Source organism: Pundamilia nyererei, unplaced genomic scaffold (assembly GCF_000239375.1).
Source record: "Pundamilia nyererei isolate P.nyererei 1_Seehausen unplaced genomic scaffold, PunNye1.0 scaffold00080, whole genome shotgun sequence".
In the NCBI taxonomy this organism is placed as follows: Eukaryota; Metazoa; Chordata; class Actinopteri; order Cichliformes; family Cichlidae; genus Pundamilia; species Pundamilia nyererei.
This window is the reverse complement of record NW_005187481.1, coordinates 1,275,294-1,296,953: the sequence shown is the minus strand read 5'-3', so window position 1 is coordinate 1,296,953 and position 21,660 is coordinate 1,275,294. Positions and strand designations below refer to the sequence as shown.

The following is a 21,660-nucleotide window of genomic DNA, read 5'->3' as shown; positions in this document are numbered from 1 at the left end:
CTTTTGAATATGTGTCTTGAACAGCTTCAATTTGTTGACAAACGCAAACACACTTTCCACCAGGTCAGGCAGCATTTTTAACTTACCCTGCAGGATCAGGTTCAGTCTGTCCAAGTGACACAGCATGTCGACCAAAAAGGCCAGATCCATAATCCACTTGAGGTCCGAGAGCTCGGGCTAGTCCTTGTCCTTCTCTTCCATAAACAGTTTCACGGCATCCAAAAGCTCAAAGAAGCGAGAGAGTACCTGGCCTTTTGACAGCCACCTCCCAGTGCAGTGCAGCGGCAGGTCACCTGGAAGCCCTTGGTCCAGCTCAGTGATTAGATTCTTGAATTGCCTGTGGTTAAGCGCATGTGTGCGGATATAGTTGACGATTTCCATCACAGGCTTCATGACGTTATCTAAATTCAATGATTTAGACACGAGTTGCTCCATGTGGATGATGCAGTGGAAATTCCAAAAGTCAGGAATAGTTCGTCAGCTTTGCACAACCCCACAAGCCCGTTCACAGATCCCATCATGGCTGGTGCTCCATCCATGGCTATTGCAGTTAACTTCGTTATGGGCAGATTTGCTTTTTCTAATACAGCCATCATGGTTTCTTTCACATCTATGCCACGGGTTCTGTCTTTTAATGGCACAATATCCAGGAGTTCTTTGATCACACAATCGTTTGACAGAGACTGTACAAATATTGCCAACTGAGGCTTGTCTTGTATATCACAACTCTCATCCATCCAATGCGACACTAAAATACTCACATGCTTGAAGGTCAGAGTGCAACTGTGATTCAATAACTGTGTTAATGTCCGATATTCTGTGTTCAACAGTGTGGCGGGACAGTTGGACGTCTGATACCATGTGTTTTAATTTGTCGTTTTCAGGAGACAAAATTTCAACAATGTCACTGAGGCATTTTTTAACGAACTCCCCTTCATTGTATGGCTTTTTAGCCCGTGTAATGTTCCAAGCCAGCTGATAGGATGCGAGCGTTATGGTCTCTGACCGCTTCGTAAATTTTTGGAAAAACTGTATCTGCTTTTATTCCTGGTCGATGTTAGCATGGAGTGAGCTGAAGTGGCCCTGAAGATTTGAAGCTTTGAAATGCGCTAATGACATCTGACATATAAGGCAGAATGGCTTGCCATTGCGTTCAACAAAAAAATATAAACTATCCCACTCTGTTAAAAACGTCCTGTGTTCATCTTCATATTTTCTTTTTGCTGTGCATTTTTTCCCTGCCATTTTAAAGGCCAACTTGCTCCTACTGGGAAACTTTGCGGTATTTTCATCTCACACACATGGCCATTTGATGAAAATACCATATTGAACTCAAGCGAAGCGAACGCGTACATTTTAAAACAACAACACAAAAAAAAAAAACACAAACATAAACTTTGATATGAACGTAAGAGCCGCATGAAACCAGGCAAAGAGCCGCATGCGGCTCGAGAGCCGCGGGTTGGCCACCTCTGCACTAGGAGGTTTTTGTTAAGCATCTTCTTTGCTACTGAGTTTACCCAGGGAGACCCAGCAACCTCCAAGTACCACTGCCAACTAGTCGAGGAGCACACATTTTTCCCTTGCAACCGGTGGTTGCATCACATCATATATGCCCGACAAATATCAAACAATGAGTGCCATCTTTGATTTATTTTTCGCTTTGCTTTGAATCCTCCACAAATACTCAGGACATGTCACCAGAAATGGAAAATTGCACCCCTACTTCTAGCTGAAGCTTTAATCAATCCTGTTCTAATATTTGCAGAACTAAAGGTAACTTCCTAAGGAAAAAAATTAATAGCATACTAAACTCCACTAGTAAATAAACACAAAATCACTGGATTACCCTCACATCCACTGTGTGTGCTGTAATTAGGAAATTATACTTGGTCTCATCCCCCTCCAGCTTACTGGATCTCAGAAACTAGATACAACCAGTGTGTTTATTTGCATTTTAGATGAACCGTCTCTTTAGCAGCTGCTGCACTGTTACTAATCATATGGACTCTATAATAAATACACTGTTATACGGATGTTACAGCATTGGCAGGTTTTTCGGTAACACTTTCAGAAAGCTTTAGCTCACTGTCAGGGTGGTAAGCATCTATGAATGCAGGTATCAATATGAGCATGAGTCAAGGTAGTCAACATGTCAGTCATGCAGCTTCAGTTCATTTTCAGCTTTAGAACCCACACATAGCATCATATGAAGCCGCAGCTGTAGGAGTATTGTGCATATGCCTGATTGTTACTACAATTTGACATTAAACCAGTTTGAACAGCGGAATAGTATTATTCAGTCTCACCACACACCGCCTCAATGTCATGTTTTTCTTTATATGTTATATTCCTTTTAAAGGTAATTCACTCTGCACTGTGAGTGAATTACTCAGAAGTCCAGCTGTTTTCATTACCACAGAAAACTTGAAAGTGACATTCACTGTAAACACTCTTGTACAGTGTTGCTCTGCTCGCCCTGGACTGCAGCCGGGGTAGGAATCAAAGCAGAAGAAAATCAAACACTGAGCTGGACAGAAATGTTCAGACTTCAGACCTAACATTCATCAGACTGCAAAAAAAACTCAAATGGAAAGGATCTTTGAGTTTAAAATGGGCTACAAAAGATATTAAAGAGTGCACAGTTCCCTTGATTGTGCAATTGGACAGCACTGATTTTTTTTCCAGAAAGCTTTAAAAGATTAAACAAACTAAGCTTTGGTTGATTTTGAGATCATGTTTTGTGATAGAAATAAGTAATGTGTATGTCTTGTTTTGAGAGCGAGGAGAGAAATAAAGAAGCTGTTTTTGTCTTTCTCTTCAGATATCTCCAAGTGTCTGTGTCATTGGTTTTTTTTGGTTGTTTTTTTTTTTTATTCATCTGATTAGATGATACAAAGCACATTGTGATTACTTGGGGAAATCGGCCCTGCAGTAGGATAGTTTATATTTCATGTTTTCTAAAATAGACTGCCATTTTCTCTCATTTAACAGCCAAAATGCAGCCGTATGGCTAAACAGACAAAGCGGGAGCTGACAAGGCATGAGGGACGCTACTGTACATTATTCTCCTTTTTATGCAACAGTCTAATTAGCATTAGCTTGCTGATAAATGTGCTATTGTATTATTCAGCTTGCAGCGCCCTGGGGAACGATCCCAAGATGTGCCGCATTTTAACCAGGTGTCTAGTTCGGATGAGCTCACGTGATTGAGAAATTTGAAAGGACTATCCAGTTTGATCACAGCCTTACAGTACATCGAACTGTTCTTTACTTGTCGATTGTTCTAGACTAACACGGGATGTAACGATGAAAGATCCTTGTGTTTACTGTGGATAATAAAAATGCAAATGCCAGAAAGAGAATGTTTTTTAGCAATAAGCACAAGCTTATGCTCTGTAATTTATGTACAGGACAGTTTCTGCCAGCAGTGCAAGCATATATAGAAAAGAAATTATAAAGAGTTTTAAGAATGTAGTACACTGCATTCATGAGGAAAAATGTAATTAAAAAGGAGAATGTATTGTGTGTGTGTGTATTATGCGTGTGAATAAGCCGTAGAAGCGAGCATCAAAAGCAGGGATACACCCCTCATACATTCATATTGTACTTTCTATTGTTAACCAGTCTTGTATCGGTTCCTTTTATTACATGGACGTGAATGCGGAGTTGAACGCACACACCGACACACAGATATGTGGTATTCATACAAAGACGGAGATTTGGGAGCTGTGTATGAAGGGAAAAGGCGGAGGTGGAGAGACTTAACCCGGAGCTTCTCTTCACTCTACCATCTTCCTGTGCGACTCGCTGCCTCCACAGCCGTGCCCTCAGAGCCTCCCATGGCATAAATGACCATTATGGCTCCATTAGGGCCGCTACTAGGAGGTCATTATGCTACACCGAAAAACCAGGGATGAAGATGTTAGTGGGGTCCCATCAGACTGAGTGAGTGAAAGGCATAACACTCAGTCATCCAACTATTTCAGATGTCATGACAGACAAACAGCAATTCAGGTCCAGTGAGTCAGCCTCTTAAGTACTAAAAGAACAGAGGAAAGGGATAATTAAGGAGGGGAGAGGGCAGGGGTAAGTGCGGCAAGGGTACACTGAGGACAGAGGGGTGGGTAATTTGGGGTTATTTACCAGTTACCTTAAACCTACTGTAGTGAACTTTTGTCTCCCCCTTCTGGCAGTGAGAGTGATTATGCAAACTTTATTGCCGTATACTTATGGCATAGGATTGAAGCAATGAGAAGCCACACCAGTGGGAATCTGTGTTTGGCCTTGCTATCGATTTGTTTATTTATGTATTTTTAACAAGCCTTTTCTTTTTGTCAGGAACATCAGAAACATATCTTGAGCTCTTTTCAACCCCAAGCTCCACCATACTCCTAATCACTGTTGCCCACTTCACTTCATTGCTACAGTGGTTATTGTCTTTAGCTCTGGGATATCAGTCATTGTCAATAGTTGTCTGGGACTGTGGTTTTAATCAGCCTATTAAAGGGCCATGTGTTTGTATTTCATACATGTAAAAGGCTGTTTCTATGAAGGTACTGCATTTTGTGTCTATTTTTCACAACTCTGGGGTTTGCGTGGGCTTTTGGTATTGGTTTGCTGCAGTTGGTGGATCGGTTTTCCATCTGTTTCACAATGTCTTGTTTCCATATCCCTTCATTGTCACACGCTTCATCTTTGTCAGACCTCATCCCTGATGTGTGATAGCACTGCGGTAGCCTCCATCCCTCTCCATCTCCACCAACCAGCCATGCCTGAGACAGAACAGCAAACTTCATCGTATACCTGACAGAAAATGTCATTTCAAACGCCGTAGAACAGCATGGAGCAAATTTCTCTTTCTGTGCGGAAGGAAACAGTACTTGGCCCAGCAGGTGCTTCTGGGTTCCATAGCTTCTCTTGTTACGTTGAATATGTAAATCTTTCAAGATGGCCTCATATATATATATAATATATAGATATATATTCATCTTGGATTGTACTACATATGTAGTGAAATAGATTGGACAAACAAAACCAATTTAATCGGATACGGATTTTTTAGGAACTCATGGACCCAAAGAGACATTAGTGTGTTTCTATACAACCGTAAACGGGGGGGCTGCACTTATGACCTTCCTTTTCCTGTAGGAAAACAATACAAAGGTACAGCAGCTGCAGCAGGTGGCACATAGGGAAAGAGAACTGCTGACCTGTGCAACTGGTATGATAGAGGGTGCTTCTGAAGGATGAATGCTCCCATAATCTAGAGCAGGGCCAAGCAAGCTTATGAAAAAAAATGCACACCATCACCAGCTAGCTTCCCCGGGTTTAGCAACTGTCTGCTGCAGGGTGATAGAAAAGATATATAGAGCTGTGAACCTTTGAAGCACACCTGATATGCTGGCACAGAAGAGGTAAGGGGCTATTTGGTGATGTAGTTGCATCCTTTGTATACTTCAGATCAATGAGGTCTTAGAGAGAAATGGGAAGATGTGTTTGCCCCTTGTATCTGTGGTTTCATCTCTAAATCTAAATTTTAAGTAATATAGAATATATTTTGAAATGCTACGCAAGGCGATGTCTGATAAGAGAAGGTCAGGTCTGTGGTGTGATTGATCAGTCAAACCTTTTTTTTTCCTGCAGCGTTTTTCATGCAGGTAAGTGATATTCAGAGTGTATTATATGTGAATGACAAGCTGTTAATGTAAAGAATACGACAATCTCAGACTAATGCACCCAAGACTAAACACACAAAAGGTTTAATAGCCCAATGTGGGTAAAGCGAGGACACCATTGCCTTGTGTCTTGTATCCCAACCATTTACAATATTGACAACTTTTTTCTTTCAAACTTTCTTTGCCGTTAAACTCTTGTTTTTCTGGCTGCAGCTAATGTTTGCGTATGTGTGTGAATGCTAATAAAGATTTGGATACATTGCAGACTCATTATGAACAGAAAGCCCTCTTAAGTTGTCATACATCTTAAATTCCCATTTTTGCACACATCTTGGCTACGATACTGAAGCAGGTGGGAGGAATCACTAGCCTGAGGCTGATGTGGAGCTTACATGTGTCATGGGTACATGCAACATTGTCCTCCACAAGATCGATCCCCACTGCTTGTGTTTTTACTGCACTCGTGAGACAGCGGTACACACAGCAGTGTATCAGTAGACCAGGATTCTATTGAACTAGAATTGCACAGCAGATTGCTCCTCAGATCTTGTGACCATTTCTCTACAAGCCGGGTGAGCTGTGACCCCAGCAAGTGGTCCCACAGGCCAGAGTGAGTGCTACAGGGCTGGAAGCAGATGGCCCTCCTGATGCCACACTGACTCACAGATTGGCTTTAATTGCCAAGGCTGATCATTAGCCCAATAGGTCTGCGTAAGCCGGGGCACTCCATGAGTCGCAGGACTTAAAATAGGGCCCGGCGACGAGTGTTGTGATCTCATACACTTGAACGATCATGCACGACATATTCTGCTCCTGTGCACTCAAACTCTCAGACGCACACACAGAAGCATACAACAGACACAATTGAAAGCTCTTCGAGGCTGCATATCGGGGCAAGGGAGGTGGAGGGACAACCAGGGGCCTCTCTCTGGTTTTCTCTCTCTGTCTGCTTCTCTGACTCACTGTCTCCACAACAGTGCTGACTGCACATTCACACACACATACACACACCATCACACATACAGACTCTCTGAGCTCCACAGGCCACGACTCCATACCCAATGACAGCAGTTAGTGCGCTGCTGTGACGTCAGTGAACAGCACTGTATGTCACGCCCTGCCTACTTCTATGTGTGGAGTCATAAAGCCGGACTGCTCCCACATCAGCTTTGTTTTCCATTACCCACTTTCTGTTTCATGTACATGTGCTTTGCTGTCAGAGGTAGACACCATCGAATGCATCCATCAGGTGTAGCAGCACATTACCAAGTGGTCCTCCTGCATGCCCTGAGCACAGAGGAGGACCAGTGGGGTTTTTTGGTTTGTTTTTTTGGTTTATTGTTGTTTTGCAGTGTGGTTTTACTTTCCTGTGTAGATAAAGGGATGCTGACAGATTACATCAGATGCTCACATGCAGACAGATCATAGGTCACATGCACACACACGTGTTTCCATGAGTATGTGGGCATCTGTCTCTGCGGAACCAGCAACCGCACTCTCACAGAGGCAAAGCTGAAAGGCTAGCTATTTCCTGAAAGTGGAAAAGAAGCCTCACCTCATTTGCCCAGGCCTTAACTCACCCTAGGATAGCAGACGCATCCTCACACACTGAAGCAGGCAAACAGTCTGCCACAGAGACCCATAGACTAGGTTCCTGCGGTGGGGAAGATGAGGTGCTGTAACAGGCAGAGTGGCAACTCTAAAGCTCATTATGTCTCGGCTGTTATGCTGCTGGTCTTGAAATGAAACTCGAGCTGTCCTGCCTCGTACATGGATGCCACCTTCGGACGCTGCTGGAGACCAGCAACAGAACAGAAAAAGACCACAGACCTGGATGCAAACTGAGGAGTACAATATGTGTGTGTCTGAGACCATGCTCTCTTTCTACTTCCTGTTGTTTTGATGCCACCCACTGTTTGAGAGCTCCAGCGCATTGGTACTTGCTAGGACTCTACCCAGCTGTCTCCACCTTTTCCTCCATCTTTCCATCGTTCCCTCTTGCTGACTGGGCTAATAGCTCTCCAGTGGCTCAGTACTGCTCGTTTCCTAATGGATGGCTATACTTTATGCAGTATACATGAAGTATAATATGCTTATAACAGTGCATACAGCCCTGCAAACATTGTTTGCTTCTGCAGTGATCAAGTGAAGTCAAGTGTTGCAGCCCTATTTTTCGGTCATGCCACATTTTACCCTACTTGCCCCTGGTATCTGGAGCAGTGCTAGATTGTGTAACCACAGTGCATGGAGCTGGCCAAAAATATAATAAGTCTGCAAAAGCTCGGTTTTTAAAATCATGTTTACATATTATATCACATATTATCCTTTTAGGTTCATGGCATTTATTAAAGTTTTACATATATACATATATAAAGTACATACACAAACAAATTTACACAATAAACGAAACACAAGGTACATTCAATGAAAGCACTTGAGTCCATGAGACCTCTGACAGATTTTAAAGAATAATTTTCAGATTGCAGCATATGGTTGTGGTCCTGTACAGGGAATAGCTAGGCTGTCCCTGTCTCACACAGTAAACCAGATAGATCTTTATTCCCAATATACTGGATGTAGCGCCCCCAAATTTTCTGGAAAATTTCTTGTTTGTCTTTTAGAGTATATGTAATTTTCTCTAATGGTAAACATAAAGACAATTCTTTGAACCAATGTGAAATACTTGGTTTGCCAAGACTCCTCCACGTTAGAGCTATCATTCTCTTTGCTTGTAGTATTCCCATGTTTATGAAGATTTTTTCAAAATGATCTATGTTACACCCTACAGGATATAATCCCAGTAGGAAAAGTTTGGGATCCATCACAAGTTTAATTGACAAAATCTCCTTTATCATTGCTCCAACCTCTTCCCAAAACTCCTTTATTTTTGGACATGACCATAAACAGTGGAGCAGTGTGCCCTTATCTTCTTCACATCTATTACAGATATCAGGAATCTGCATATTAAATTTGTTACGTTTTTCTGGTGTTATGTACACTCTCATCAACCAATTAAATTGTAGCAATTTTAGACGTGTGTTCCCTGTCTGTGTTTGGGCTAGCTTACATGCTCTACTCCATTGTTCCACTGTCAAGTCCTCTTGTAAGTCATACCTCCAAGCTTCAAGCTTAGTAGCAGATGAATCAGGAGAGGATGTCATCATCAAGTTGTATAATTCAGATATCATCCCTCTACCAGTGGGGTTTTTGGTTAGGATTTTCTCTAATGTGGACAGCGGGGGAATATGTGTAAAATCATTATGATAAGACCTGATAAAACTCCTAAACTGTAGGTATTTGAAAAAGTGCTTTCGGGGAATATTAAATTTAGAGATTAGTTGTTCAAAACTTAAAAGTCTTCCATCACCCCCGAAAGCATCCTTCACCAGTCCCAGCCCCGAGTCTGCCCACATTTTAAAACCATCGTCCGCCCTACCCGGGGCAAAATAATTGTTGCCCCAAATCGGGCTAAAAACGGAGAGGGGAGATTTTACGTTTAAATATCTTTGAGTGACATGTAAGATGTAAATCATGTTTTTAACTATAGGATTAAGCGTAATGTCTTTGAGTTTATTATATTTATCAGAGTATACATATGTAGGAAGTGGAAGCCTAAGAGAGAGAGACTCAATAGTTCTCCACGCGGGGGGCTTTTCTGCAGCATAATAGAACATTATAGTTCTTAACTGGGCTGCCCAGTAATACCAAACCATGTTAGGACATTGCAGCCCTCCCGCATCAAAGGGCAAGTACAAAAGTGATAAGCGAAGTCTGGGACGCTTGTTATTCCATAAAAACTGATTAAACAGTTTTCTTATTTTAAGGAAAAAGTCTGAGGGGGGTGGCAAGGGGATATTCTGAAACAGATACAGAAGCTTAGGGAGCACGTTCATCTTTAGTATATTTATTCTACCAATCAGTGAAATTTGGAGACTCGACCACCTCTCCACTGATTTGTATATGTCAGTCATAATTGGACTATAATTATGGTTCACCACCTCTTCCAATTTTGGGACAATCTGAATACCTAGATAAGTAAACTGATTCACATTTCTAAAATGGCAGGTGTATTTAGGTGGATTCATCCTTTCTTCTGAGTTCAAAAGCATTATAGAAGATTTTACATATTATCCTTTTATCCTTTAAATGAATTATCACTGAGAAGGCGAGTTTGACTGTACGAGATATGGTGAAGCATAGTTCAAATCCACCAACACATATTTAACTTGAATGATAAAATGACACGCAGTGCACTCTCTTTCATTTGAGAAAACCTGAAATTACCCCCCTTCATCATTCATCTGTCCGGTTCAGTACCACCCCCAGAACTGGGAGATGGGCATTAAAATGCATAAAAAATTAAGGCTGTTTACTTGGACACTAATGAGAGGAGGCTTAAGTAGTCTAGTTTAATTAGTATGATTGGCTCCACGGGGACCACACAGGCAGGGCCATAACAACTGATTCACTTGGAGCTCACAGGACCTTTTCATACACTCTAAGTGTCAGAACTGATGTCAGAGGAGATTGGACTGCAGAGACATGTTGCCTTTACTGATCCTAGGTTGGAAAGGAGCACTGCAGTTAAATGCACTGAAGCAGACCATTACATAAGCACTACTGCAAGGTCAGACATCTGTGTCCTCCCTGTCTGTCTCTCTCTATTTAAGTCACTATCCTAAACTGCCTTGGTATTAAGGTTGTGAACCGAAAACCCTGTCTCATTCTGAAAACCAGTTTCACAATTTCCTCGACCAAATGGATTTAAATGTCTCTGCCTTATCTATCCTGGCAGATTTCTCTTCTGTTTTTTGAAATGCATTGTTTCTGTCCCTTATTGTTTCATTCTCCAGTGCTTCATCTTTAACTGCTGCAGGTGTGTGAGTGACTGGGAGTTATATTGAGGCTTGTGTGGAAGCCCAATGTGTTTATATCAGTTGTGCAGCATAGGAGCAGTTTCCTTTATGCTGAAGTGCACGGGAAGTAGTACAAAGAAGAGGTCGAAAGTGCGGCTACACTTCAATAAAGAGCCTAGTTTGTCCTCTTTGATGCTATGCTGCCATGCACTTCAGCTACAAAGAAACAGCACTCTTGTCACTGAGAGCTAAAAGACTAGAAGTAGAAGACTCTGAGCTCTTCCTGAGCTCACGGCATAACATCACATTGCAATGTCACAATCACTCACACACCGTTGTACAGCTGCATCAGTTTCTTCTGCTTTTAATTTATGAATGATTTCTAAATATGTAAAGCTGTAGGTGTGCAATGTGGATAGTGGGCAGTTTTGACAGACGGCTGCATGGGTACGGACACTCCTCTTCAGCTGGAAGGCTTCGGATTGAGCCCCCTTGGCAGCAGGAATCCACCCTACTGAAGTGTCCTTGAGCAAATCACTTAGACACTGCTAGCACAAGTAGGCTAGTCTGTAGCACACCCGTTCCTCACCTCTGACCTTCTCATGAAGAGCAGTAATTTCCCAACAGAAAGATACATTATATGTTTACCACTGCTCTCCTGAGATTGCAGATTTGTCTTTTCAGTGCGTTATGAATTAAAAGATGTTGGGTTCTAAATTATTTTAGATTGTTTTTGTTTCAGGTGGCAGAGAAGATGTGATTTAGTTATGACTAACAGAATCTGAGATTTTTATTTATTTTGGGGTTTTTTATTGCTTTGCCTCTGAAAGATTACCCAGATTAAATTTTAACACATATGCATCTCCTCTCGGGCCTCATCATTTGGTCAAAAGACAAAAGATACGTGTGCAATTACCAGCGTAAAGCCAGGCTTTGCTGAGGTCTGGGTTCACTCCTCTTCTCTCATTGACTCTTTCTTTCCCCCATCAGATGCCATCATTGGCAAAGGATCAGTGTGCCAAATTGTTTCATTACTTACAGAAATCATTACCTTTGGTTTAAAAAAGAAAGTAAGAGGGAAACACAAACGCAGATATACTGACCTGCACATACGCAGATATATAAATGAAGTCAGGTGTGACTATATGACAGAGCAATTGACTGTTCTTGTACTGTAGAGATGTGGGCAGTCTTGGTGTTGTAGAGCCTATGTATTGCTGCTGTCTGCAGTGAAGAAGTGCAGGCTATATGTATGTATATGCTGAATGCCTGTGGTATTGTGTATATCCATTTTTAAATCCTCTCTAAAGCATATCATTCAGTGCTGTGTTGCAACTCATTTTTCCCCTTTGGAGGAGGCACCGGACTATCCTGTCATCACTCTCTTTTATTGTCATAACTGTGCACTCTCAAAAATAAATTACCTCACTGTACCACTTGACAGGCGGTGCTTATTTTGTACCCTGTGGTTTTTACTTTACAGAGAGCAGTCTGTTTCCAAAATCTGACCTTTAAAAAAAAAGGTTCAAAACTGGGTCATACTGACCACGCAATGCTGTATCTATTTAAGATCTGCAGCCAACTTGGAATCACCAAGACCTGAGGAAACTTCAAATCCAACATTTCTAATCTCTGCACCACATTGCAGAATTACAAAATTGTCAAAATGTGTTCAAATATTTAAACCATTTATTTTTTTATGTGACTGACTGACTGTTCTCCCAATTTTATACCTTTAAATCTTTTAGACACTGTGAATGCATGCACCTACTTTGGAAAATGTGTCATTTTGTGAACATCAGGAAAAGTACACAGTAAAGTCTAACTGCTTATATTATATTATGATATCAGCTGTTTGATGATCTGTCATTACTGGCATTTGTATAGTGACTGAAACACTTAAACAGTGCATGAATGCATCACACGATTAAAATCCACTTATAGTCAATCCTATGCCAGAGTGTAACTCCAGTTGCTTTTGACGATAAGGATTTGAGCCTATAGATGCACACTGCTATTTTTAACATGTCACCTCTTACTTTAATATTGTTTTATTGAGCTGGCTCCATAATAGTTTAGACTAAACAAAGCTGGATGCAGCTATACTATGTGGCACCGGTGCAAGATTCGCTTCCCTGCATTTAGTTTGTAAACATGAATTTTGAATCGTTAAATTCAGCTGAGATATTTGATTTCGAAAACTTGTTTTTTTTAGAATATGTCTTTTATTGATGCTGTAGGCTTTTTATAGCCTAGTTTTGCCAGGCAAATGAGCAAATGTGAATTATTCTGGGACCTCTCAGTTCTGTTTCACTTTCCAAAATGACTCTGGGTGGGTAGACTGAAACCAACCAAGGCAACATAACTTATGATATACCACTTATCAAGAGAAAAATATAAACAGACAACAATTGGCAACAAATGCTGGGACTGTACTCTGCCAGAGCGAACAAAGTACCAGTAATATTTGCAGACTGCCATTTGAAAAAATGTCATTTTATTAAGCTTTCACACTAGACTATCTGTTACAAATCAGCTGATCCAAGAAAATGTTACTAGATACTAAGATACTAGCCTGTAGACCTAAGGGAAATAGCTGTAGGGAAATAACAGATGGGAGGAATAAGGCATTATAAGACAATAAGGCAAGAAACTCTGTCACTGTCTGTGTAACCATTTCTCCATCCATCCAATATCCCATCAAGTTTCCTAACCACTTATCTGGCTTAGGGTTCGATGGAGCATCATCTAAGTGATTATTTACCTGTTTAATTCTTTCATCCTATAACGATTCTGTTTGAAACCTTCGTCGTGGAGCTCTGTGTTCTCCTTTGTCCTTTGTGGCGCATGCACCGATTCCAAGCATTGAAAGACACCAGACATAAACACGGCGAGATTAATTTGAATGACTGACATGCAACCCAGCTCTGTTAATCAAGTTATGCTTACTCTGATTAGGACTTTAATGTGAGTAAGATAACCTGGTTAAGGTGTTTACATGAGAGTTGCAATAATATGTGTATTGCATTAGTCTGGTTATAATTGAATTACTTGTGTGCATGTAAATGCTCTTTCTCTCTGTCTCTCTGGCTCATTTCCAGACCCTAGCCTCTGCATTGTAAGCGAGGGGAACTCTCTGTGTGTACTGTAGGTCTCCTCTGATCAGAGGAGAGGTGAGACGTGAGCATGTGTGCAGCAGTTCATATGAAAGCCACCTGGCTCTCTCCAGCTCTGTGATTTATGCCTTTGATAACAACAACCCAGAGATGCTTTCAACAACAACAAAGTCACACTGACGGATGACAACAATAGGACACTTGTCAGTCTGGAGATGAAAAGATGTCTTGCTAGGTGGCTGTCTCTTTGGTAACTTTGATAAATATTTTCTTTCTTTTTGTTTTGTTTATTTGTCTCTATATGTTTCTCTATATCTTATCAAATGTTATTGATGAAGCAAAATGTGTAGTGGAGTCAGTTTTCCATTTCTGACAGAATGCCTCCCTCAACCCATGACAAGGCAGCCGTGTGCTTCACTGGCCCGGCTACAACTTCTGTTGTACTTCTTACAGTAAACTTCTTATAGGTCATTTACAATTTCCTTTTCTTTATTTTACAATGAATTTGCTAAGATCTCTTCCATGAGTCATCCTTTTTATTATTAAGACATAGGTGTCAAACTCTGGCCCGCGGGCCAAATTTGGCCCGCAGCCTAATTACAAATTATTATTAGAGCTGGCCTACTGGTATTATACAGCTAATATATATATTGTTTAGTATTAAGCGTTGTTTGTTCCATATTCAGATTTTCAGCAAAGTTTGAGTCCATAAGGAGAGATTCATTCTTAAATCTGGAGGAAGATTTTTTTTTTTCAATAAATATTAATGTTAGCCCGCGACCTTGTTCCAGTTTTGAATTTTGGCCCACTGTGTATTTGAGTTTGACACCCCTGATTTAAGACATACAAACTACTGAGCAGTGTAGACCCCTCTATGTAAAGCAGCGCTGAGCGTCAGCTAAACCAAATTTATTCTGAATAAACTAAATAAAAAAACTCAACAACACTCAAATGATGCAAATGCAATTCAGAAACATAACCAGAAGGCCACTCTGAGCCCATCTGCCACTAAAACGCTTATACCCAGTTTCACAGAAGAAAATGATCAGGCTTCACCAGGCTTTCTTTGGGCATGTTACACCTCTCCTCCATGTGTCCATAACATGTGATTGTTTGTTTGCTTAGGTAATTACAAAATCAGGTTAGTTTTGATGAGAATCAGCATCAATCAAAAAGGAAGTTCAACCTAAAATTACAGAGACACACATTCTTCATCTACTTTCTTTACTCCAAATCTGTTGAACGGTTTACATTTACGCTTCAAATGTAGAAATATTCTCCTAAATTTCGCCCAACTTTACAGCAGATCAATTTTAGATTAAAGTGCAGATGAAAATTGCTGCTTTCAGCCATTTTTTAAATGTATTATTATTATTTATTTAATATATTATTATTGTTTTATAATTATTTAGCCTCTTGCTTTCTGGGTTGTTACTTCTTCACCTCTGTTTGAATTATGAACATGTCCTTAATGCAACTTAATATTTTGATTTATTTGTAAGATTTCCTTGAACTTTGAAGCGACCCATAATTTCTTTATATTTTGGATTAGAAAGGCCATACTTTCATCTAGTTTTTCCTTTTTTAGTGCTCTGCAGGCTTTTTGAAGTTGTTTCAAAGTTGTTCTTTGAATATTGGCTGCTTTTTAAATCATTTTCAGTCCTGGCCTCGTACCTTAGAGGGGAATGTTTTTTCAAGCTGTTTTTTAACCTTTCAACCATACAAAGTGTGTTCTACCAGCGTTAACTTGATAAATGTGTGTGGGTGTGTAACTTATCAGCTATCACTCATCAACCTCATGGTTATTGAAGCACTACCAAAAAGGTAGTCTATACTACTATGTGAATTCCATAAATTTAAGGTTTTCCTACTTTTTTAAACCGATGTGTGAAAAAGGAATCCACTGTGATGCTAATGATAGTCTGCGCTCTCGTACCTGTTTGTAAAAGTTGGTTTTGGCCTTAAAATTAATGCAGCAATTTATCAGAGATGTGCAGCACGGAAGGAGAGTTAAAGCATACAGGTGGTTCACACCAGGCAATTTACTGCATTTTAAAATGATGCAATCCATACATTACTAAAACTACTGTTAAGACATATATTGTATTTTAATGTATATAATGTAATGTATTTTTGGCCTTCTTAAGTGGCAATTAATCAATAATTGAATATTTTGAAAAGGAAGATTGTTTTTTTTAATTTGCATGAGTTTTTTTTCTTGTTAAACCTTCACTTTATTAACACTAACAAAATCAAATGTGTCATTTTATTGCTCTGTTTCTGTATTTACCTAAATGAGGAGATTTATGGGGGGTTTTTTCAAACCAGAATTCCATGAAAATGAATGGCACACCAGAGTCCTGGCCTTATGTCTCCCTCTATTTCTCATTATCTTTGTCCTTTCCTCTCTTTGTCTTCTACTGATGTGTGCTGGTATTCTCGGTTCATCTGTCTCACTCATCAGCGCTCTTCGCTGTTCATCTGTCTTACTCCTTCTGTCGGCCCTCCGAAATCGGCTGTAGCAGGCTGAAAGCCTTGTTCGCCGGCCCCTTTTGTCGAACCAAGCTACTGTGTTAAGCATCTTAGCATGAAAAGTCTGCTAGCCAGCGAGCTAATCCTGGTTAGCTGCTTGTCTAATCCCAAATTTAATGTTAAAATCTTGAAAACACTGATGCAGAGCAATACTAACACTTTCTAAAGAGACCATGTTTATATATTGTATTGACAGCATTTTAGATTTCCACTTAAAAATTAAGTTATAGTGTTGTTGGTTTTAATAGTTTTCAGTTTCATAAAGATTTTAAAGTTTGAGCATATTTGATCCATATCCATAGAAGCATCCTCCGTCCCTGGGTTCCTCCTGTGCATTAGTCAGTTGACACTCTTCTTATAGGAGAAATGAGGAGAGTGCTCTGTGACTGATGGAGCTGCTTTGTCAATGACAGGGGAGCTGCTGCTGGCAGTTTTGGGCCAAAGAACAGTGCAGATTACATTAACATCAGTCAAGCTGTTGTCAGACTAGTAGGACATAAATAGGACCTTATTGATGCATAATGCAACAACTTTTCATTGTGACGTTCTCTGAGTAATGGGTTCAGAAAGTGAGTCTGTGGCAAGAAAGGCAGTGTGCCAGAAAAGATCTGCAGAGATGTATCAGAAATGGCGCATTGGTTAAGTTGAGATCAAGTCGAAAAAAGAGTATTGTCTGGATAGATCGATATTTAAGAGTCAGCATGAATCAACTGACTTAGGGTTAGCTTGAAAACATGGCAACATCAGGCAAAAAGAGGCACATCAGTGTTTTTAGAAGTGGCGAGAATTAATTTTACTAACCACTTCTCCTAATTTTTTTCTCCTTTGCTGGATATCATATTACTGTTAAAGGGCTTTGACAGTTTGTAATAGAAAAAACAAAACTGTTGACCCAGACTCCAACAAGCAAAAATCCCAGAAATCCTTGACAGAAAAATTGCACTGTGCAGTTTGATCACCGCTGACACTGCCCCTACTGCGCCTCTCCACCTACTTCAGTACAGTCAACTTCACAGAGACTCACAAAATACAGGTGCAGCTAGAAGAGGAGCTGCCGTGCACCCAAGAAAAATGCCACTTCATAGACATAAAGTAGTAAAGTATAGTGCTCTGGATCCACGTTTTGCACCTTCAGCATAGATCCAATGATGTGACGTATTTGATATGGTATTCTGTTTACTGAGTTCCTTTAACCAAAAGTTCATTTTATGCAGTGAATGATATGTTTACATGCTGTATATCATGGTGGCAGTTCAAGCAGAAGAAATTATTAGAAGTTAATGTGAAAGTTCCAAAGGAAAGACTTGCATGGTCAGGTAAGACTTTAAGTTAGCATTACTACAGAGAATAATAACTAAGGAGTTTTGACAAACTGTAGTTGTACATATAAATATTTGAGACCATGCAATCCTTTTGTTTAGCAAGAGCCAGCGTCTGGCAGTTTTGAAAGTCCTCATCTTTCTTTAGGTCTAATCTTTCTTCCTTCTCGACGAAGCATTCTCGAGGAAGGCTGAATTTCTGTGAGGAGCGAAAGCTGAGGACAGTTCCCTGGAGTCCGGACACCAAGGCCCCCGGGCCTCCACAGCTCATAAACAGATGTGTCCTTGTCCCCAGCCAAGCGCAGCCACTCAAGTGGCAAAGCAGGGGCCCAATAATTGTGAAGAATAGAAAGCTAAATATTGGCTTTATCTCCTCAGTAATAAAAGGGCCATGAAATTGATTTAATGCTGCAGCGCTTCTCTTGGGTGGCTTCTTACAGCGTGAGCACAAAACAATGAGCAGCAGCCATCTATTAATTAACCCACCTAATCCTGCAAAGTTAATCTCTCACCACAACTTTGCCCGCAACTAACTTCCAAGCCAGTGGGTCTATTGGGGGTGTCATGACAATGGCAGTGAGGGGAAGATAGATTCAGCACTTAGGAAAAAGGGAGCGAGAGAGAAAGAGGTGGAGAGTGCACTGTTGTGCACATCAACCATGAGGGACATTGTAAGTGGAAATTCAGGGGTGCATGGCCGTCATTAGCATAGCTTCAGAGTCGATTTGTGTTTTAGTGAAAAGAGGCGGAGATTAGCTCTTGGAGTCGTTTTCAGGTGTGCTGCGGCTGCAGTAGCGTAGGCGGGGTGGATTTAAGTTGCCTTTTTTGTTGTCTTTTGTGTGTCCTTTTTCTCCTTTCACCATGCTACCTCAGTCTGTTATTCTCTCCTGAGCTGTTAGATAGTCGGGGGAAAAGTGGCATTTCTTTTTCTTCTTCACCTGCCTACCAGTCGCAGCATGATGGCACCTCACACCCAACTCGCACATTCATGGTCATATTGTGTCGACAGAGTTGTGAATTACCTCCTTCTCGGGCGGCTGATGAAAAGCTATGTGTTTTTCTCTTTGGCTGCAGCTCATCTGACCCTGCCCTCTCACCTCCCCCCCATCCCTCCCTCTGTCTCATCAGTCTTTTGTGTGAGTCCCTCTTCGTGGAATAGCAGTACAAGGCTGGCTCGGAAAATAGGTCACCCGCTGGTGCTCCTCTCACCTCTACAGCATTCAAAAAAAATAATCCTCTGAGGTATCTTGTGCCATTTTGTAATGTCTAAACCACAGTCTCCAGAATATAGCCAGAACACACAAAAAACACACATGCACACATATCAACTAAAGGAGGGGGGGAAAAATCAAGAAAAAATCCAATTGAGGGAATTTGGAGATCTTTTCTTTGCTAGTGAGGAAAGCATTTCCTGTGGAGATAATTTTAGGAGGCTGATTAGGCATAGAAGGTGTTGAGCCCAGAGTGAGGAATCTCATCACCCATACTAATGACATGCCATTCCTGTGCTGAGAGCCCAAGCCCTGGGCATGGACTAGTCTCTGTCAGCCACCTCTAGCTACTGTGTTCATTAAGGCCAACAATGTAATTACAATTCACAGATACTGTGTTGGCTTAATTACAGTCTGATTATTAGGCTGATATTTGTTGGAATAATCAGACCCTTTAAAAGTGGATTTATATTTGCATGGAATTAAAGCCTTGATTTTATTAGTGTATCACAAACTGCCTGATTTCTGAGTGAGTGTATGCTGTAGATGTGCTTTAAAGTGGCGAGCTTAAAGAATCTCAGCGTCGGGGTATAAATGTTTACATCAGTAAAGTATTTACATGAGAATAAACAAACACAAAAGACTTCTTCAGTCTTCACATAAGCTCACAGATGGAAATCTCTGAGTGACAAATCATCCAAGAGATGCCTTCGTCTGATTGTGGGAAATGTTTTTCTCTGCTACATATGTTCCACCTGAATAGCCAGACAAAAAAAATCAAAAATCAAAATGTGGACTGCATTACAGTGGATTATTCTGATTCCATAGACACTCACTGTAATTGGGAGCACTCCTGAACAAAATGCAGGGATGGTCCCCAGAGGTAGGGCCATTATGCCCATGTCTATGCAGCTCAGAAGTGGCTATAATCTTTCATCCAAAGCATGTGACATAAACACCCCCAGAGCCAAATTCCTCCACTAATGTAATCAGAGATCTTACACGGGTTTGTGCTGTAGCTGAATACAGTCCTACACATTTGCAGAAATGTACCTTTATATAGTTTGAAGTCATACATTTTTCATATATTCATTCTTACATGTATCGTCATCAGCATATTTTTCTGTATGAGTCCAAAGATATAGTCTTTACAGTAAGAGCATGTGGATTATATTGCTAAACATGACATTTCGAATACATAGAAATCAAATGTTGTGTATATGAAACAATTTGGAGATTGTTTATTTGAGTTATTAGGTGATTTGTTTAAAATCTCAACCTTCTCACGTGCCAGGTTGGATTTGACAGAGCTGACCTATGTGTCTCTATTTTTTCCCAGCTCGTTTTATTCCGTGAGTTGCTCGTGGCTATCGTTTTGTTTCTGTGTGTGTGGATCGAGCAGGTCTGCGGGGTTTTGAATCTCACTCTGTGTTCTGTAGGAGACTGCTGACAGATGTCGACCTAACACGAGCCCCTGTCTGTGAAAGCTATAGTTTTATCCTGTAGCTCAGCACTGGTATCAACATTCTCCTGTAGCTTTGGGAGGTACTCATCTCTGTGCACGAAGTGATGTGCGTGTGTATATGTGTGTGTATATGTGCCTGCAGGCTTCCCAGCGACAGCATATGGACCGGTGGCGGCGGCGGCAGTAGCGGCAGCGCGTGGCTCAGGTAGGGGGGCCCGTGGAAGAGGCGGCTACTTGGCGTACCCACAGAGCACAGGGCCAGGTAAACGCTCTGTCCATGTTCTGTGTGGCTGCTGCTCTCTTCAACTTCTCCTGCTCTGCTTCTCCCCATAGACATAGTTCCCTCAGCCCCCAACACACTTGGCAACATTTTGAATTTAGGCTCACATACATATTTAATCCAAAATATCTACATACACATCCTTTCAGACATAGCCCTAGCCGCTCCAGATCCCTCTAAAACATGAACCGGCAGCTTTAATTCCAATTCTCTCATCTGGAAGATTTTTAAGGGCTGATGACAAAGCACGACAAATTTTAATATGAATTCCGCTCATGTATGATAACATAGCTCTGTTTACTTTTGAGACAGTAAAAGTCTTCCCAGGAGGAAATTTCTGAAGCAAAACCTTAATGAAGAGGCGATCCGCGGTCTAAAACATCTGTACTCGAAGCTCTCAGGGTTTTAGCATTAATAAGAAATGGTTACACATGCAAGAAAATCTGATCTTAAAGCAGCTTAGGGCAAATAAAAAAGTCTTTCCTTAATATCTTCTTCTCAGAGTATGTCTATAAATATTTTCAGATTCAAAAATTGAGAATATTGTAACCCATGAAGCTAGGTAATGAATTTCCAGTTTGTCTCAGTATTAAACTACCCGAATGGACATTTTCCTTTGCCTCGTCCAGATATTTGTCATTTAGGTTAAACTAAGTTGCGTAATGTTTGGTCTAATGGTGGATTGTCTCTTAAAAGAAATAAATGAGGAGAAAGCAGTGGAGTACAGTAATGGCAGTCATTTTTGCTCCCAGACACTTTTCTTACAACCTGATCATCAAAGCACCGTGAACCTCGGGTGCCTTTGTGATCACCGTTGTGTCGGTTCTTTACGAACGTCAGCTTATCCTGTGTTGCTCTATATCTGTAAATACAGACGTTTAATAGGGAAATTGGAAAGATTAGTCGGTGCTTTAGCTGCCTGCTTGTAGAGATCAACTTTAAGTACACACGCACTCGAGGAAAGCGTTCTGACAGCACACACCCCATTCGCAAGCAGATGAATATCTGCCAAGAGATTTGTACCAAAAAAACAGGATGCAAGTTTCTTTCTGTCTTAAACAGCATTGATCAACTTGTCGGCTTCATTTAGACATCCTGTTTTTTCCCCCACCCTTACAACTGTAGATCATTCAATAGCTGTCAATAATAGCTCCCCTGACTGAACACACAGCCTCCAGGCAGTGAGGAAAAACTGTCTTTCCT

At 40.9% G+C, this 21,660-nt stretch overlaps 1 protein-coding gene across 12 annotated transcripts in view; it reads left to right on the top strand.

Moving 5' to 3' along the window:
- msi2b (musashi RNA-binding protein 2b) overlaps window positions 1–21,660 on the top strand; it is a 272,159-nt gene that overhangs the window by 232,997 nt on the left and 17,502 nt on the right. For 8 of the 12 annotated variants that reach the window (XM_013912045.1, XM_013912042.1, XM_013912041.1 and 5 more), the window contains one exon: window positions 20,320–20,439. In XM_013912045.1, the coding sequence (XP_013767499.1) occupies window positions 20,320–20,439 (120 nt within the window). The remainder of the gene's footprint in view (window positions 1–20,319; window positions 20,440–21,660) is intronic. The other 4 variants (XM_005737865.1, XM_005737859.1, XM_005737866.1 and 1 more) reach the window with 1 other exon arrangement.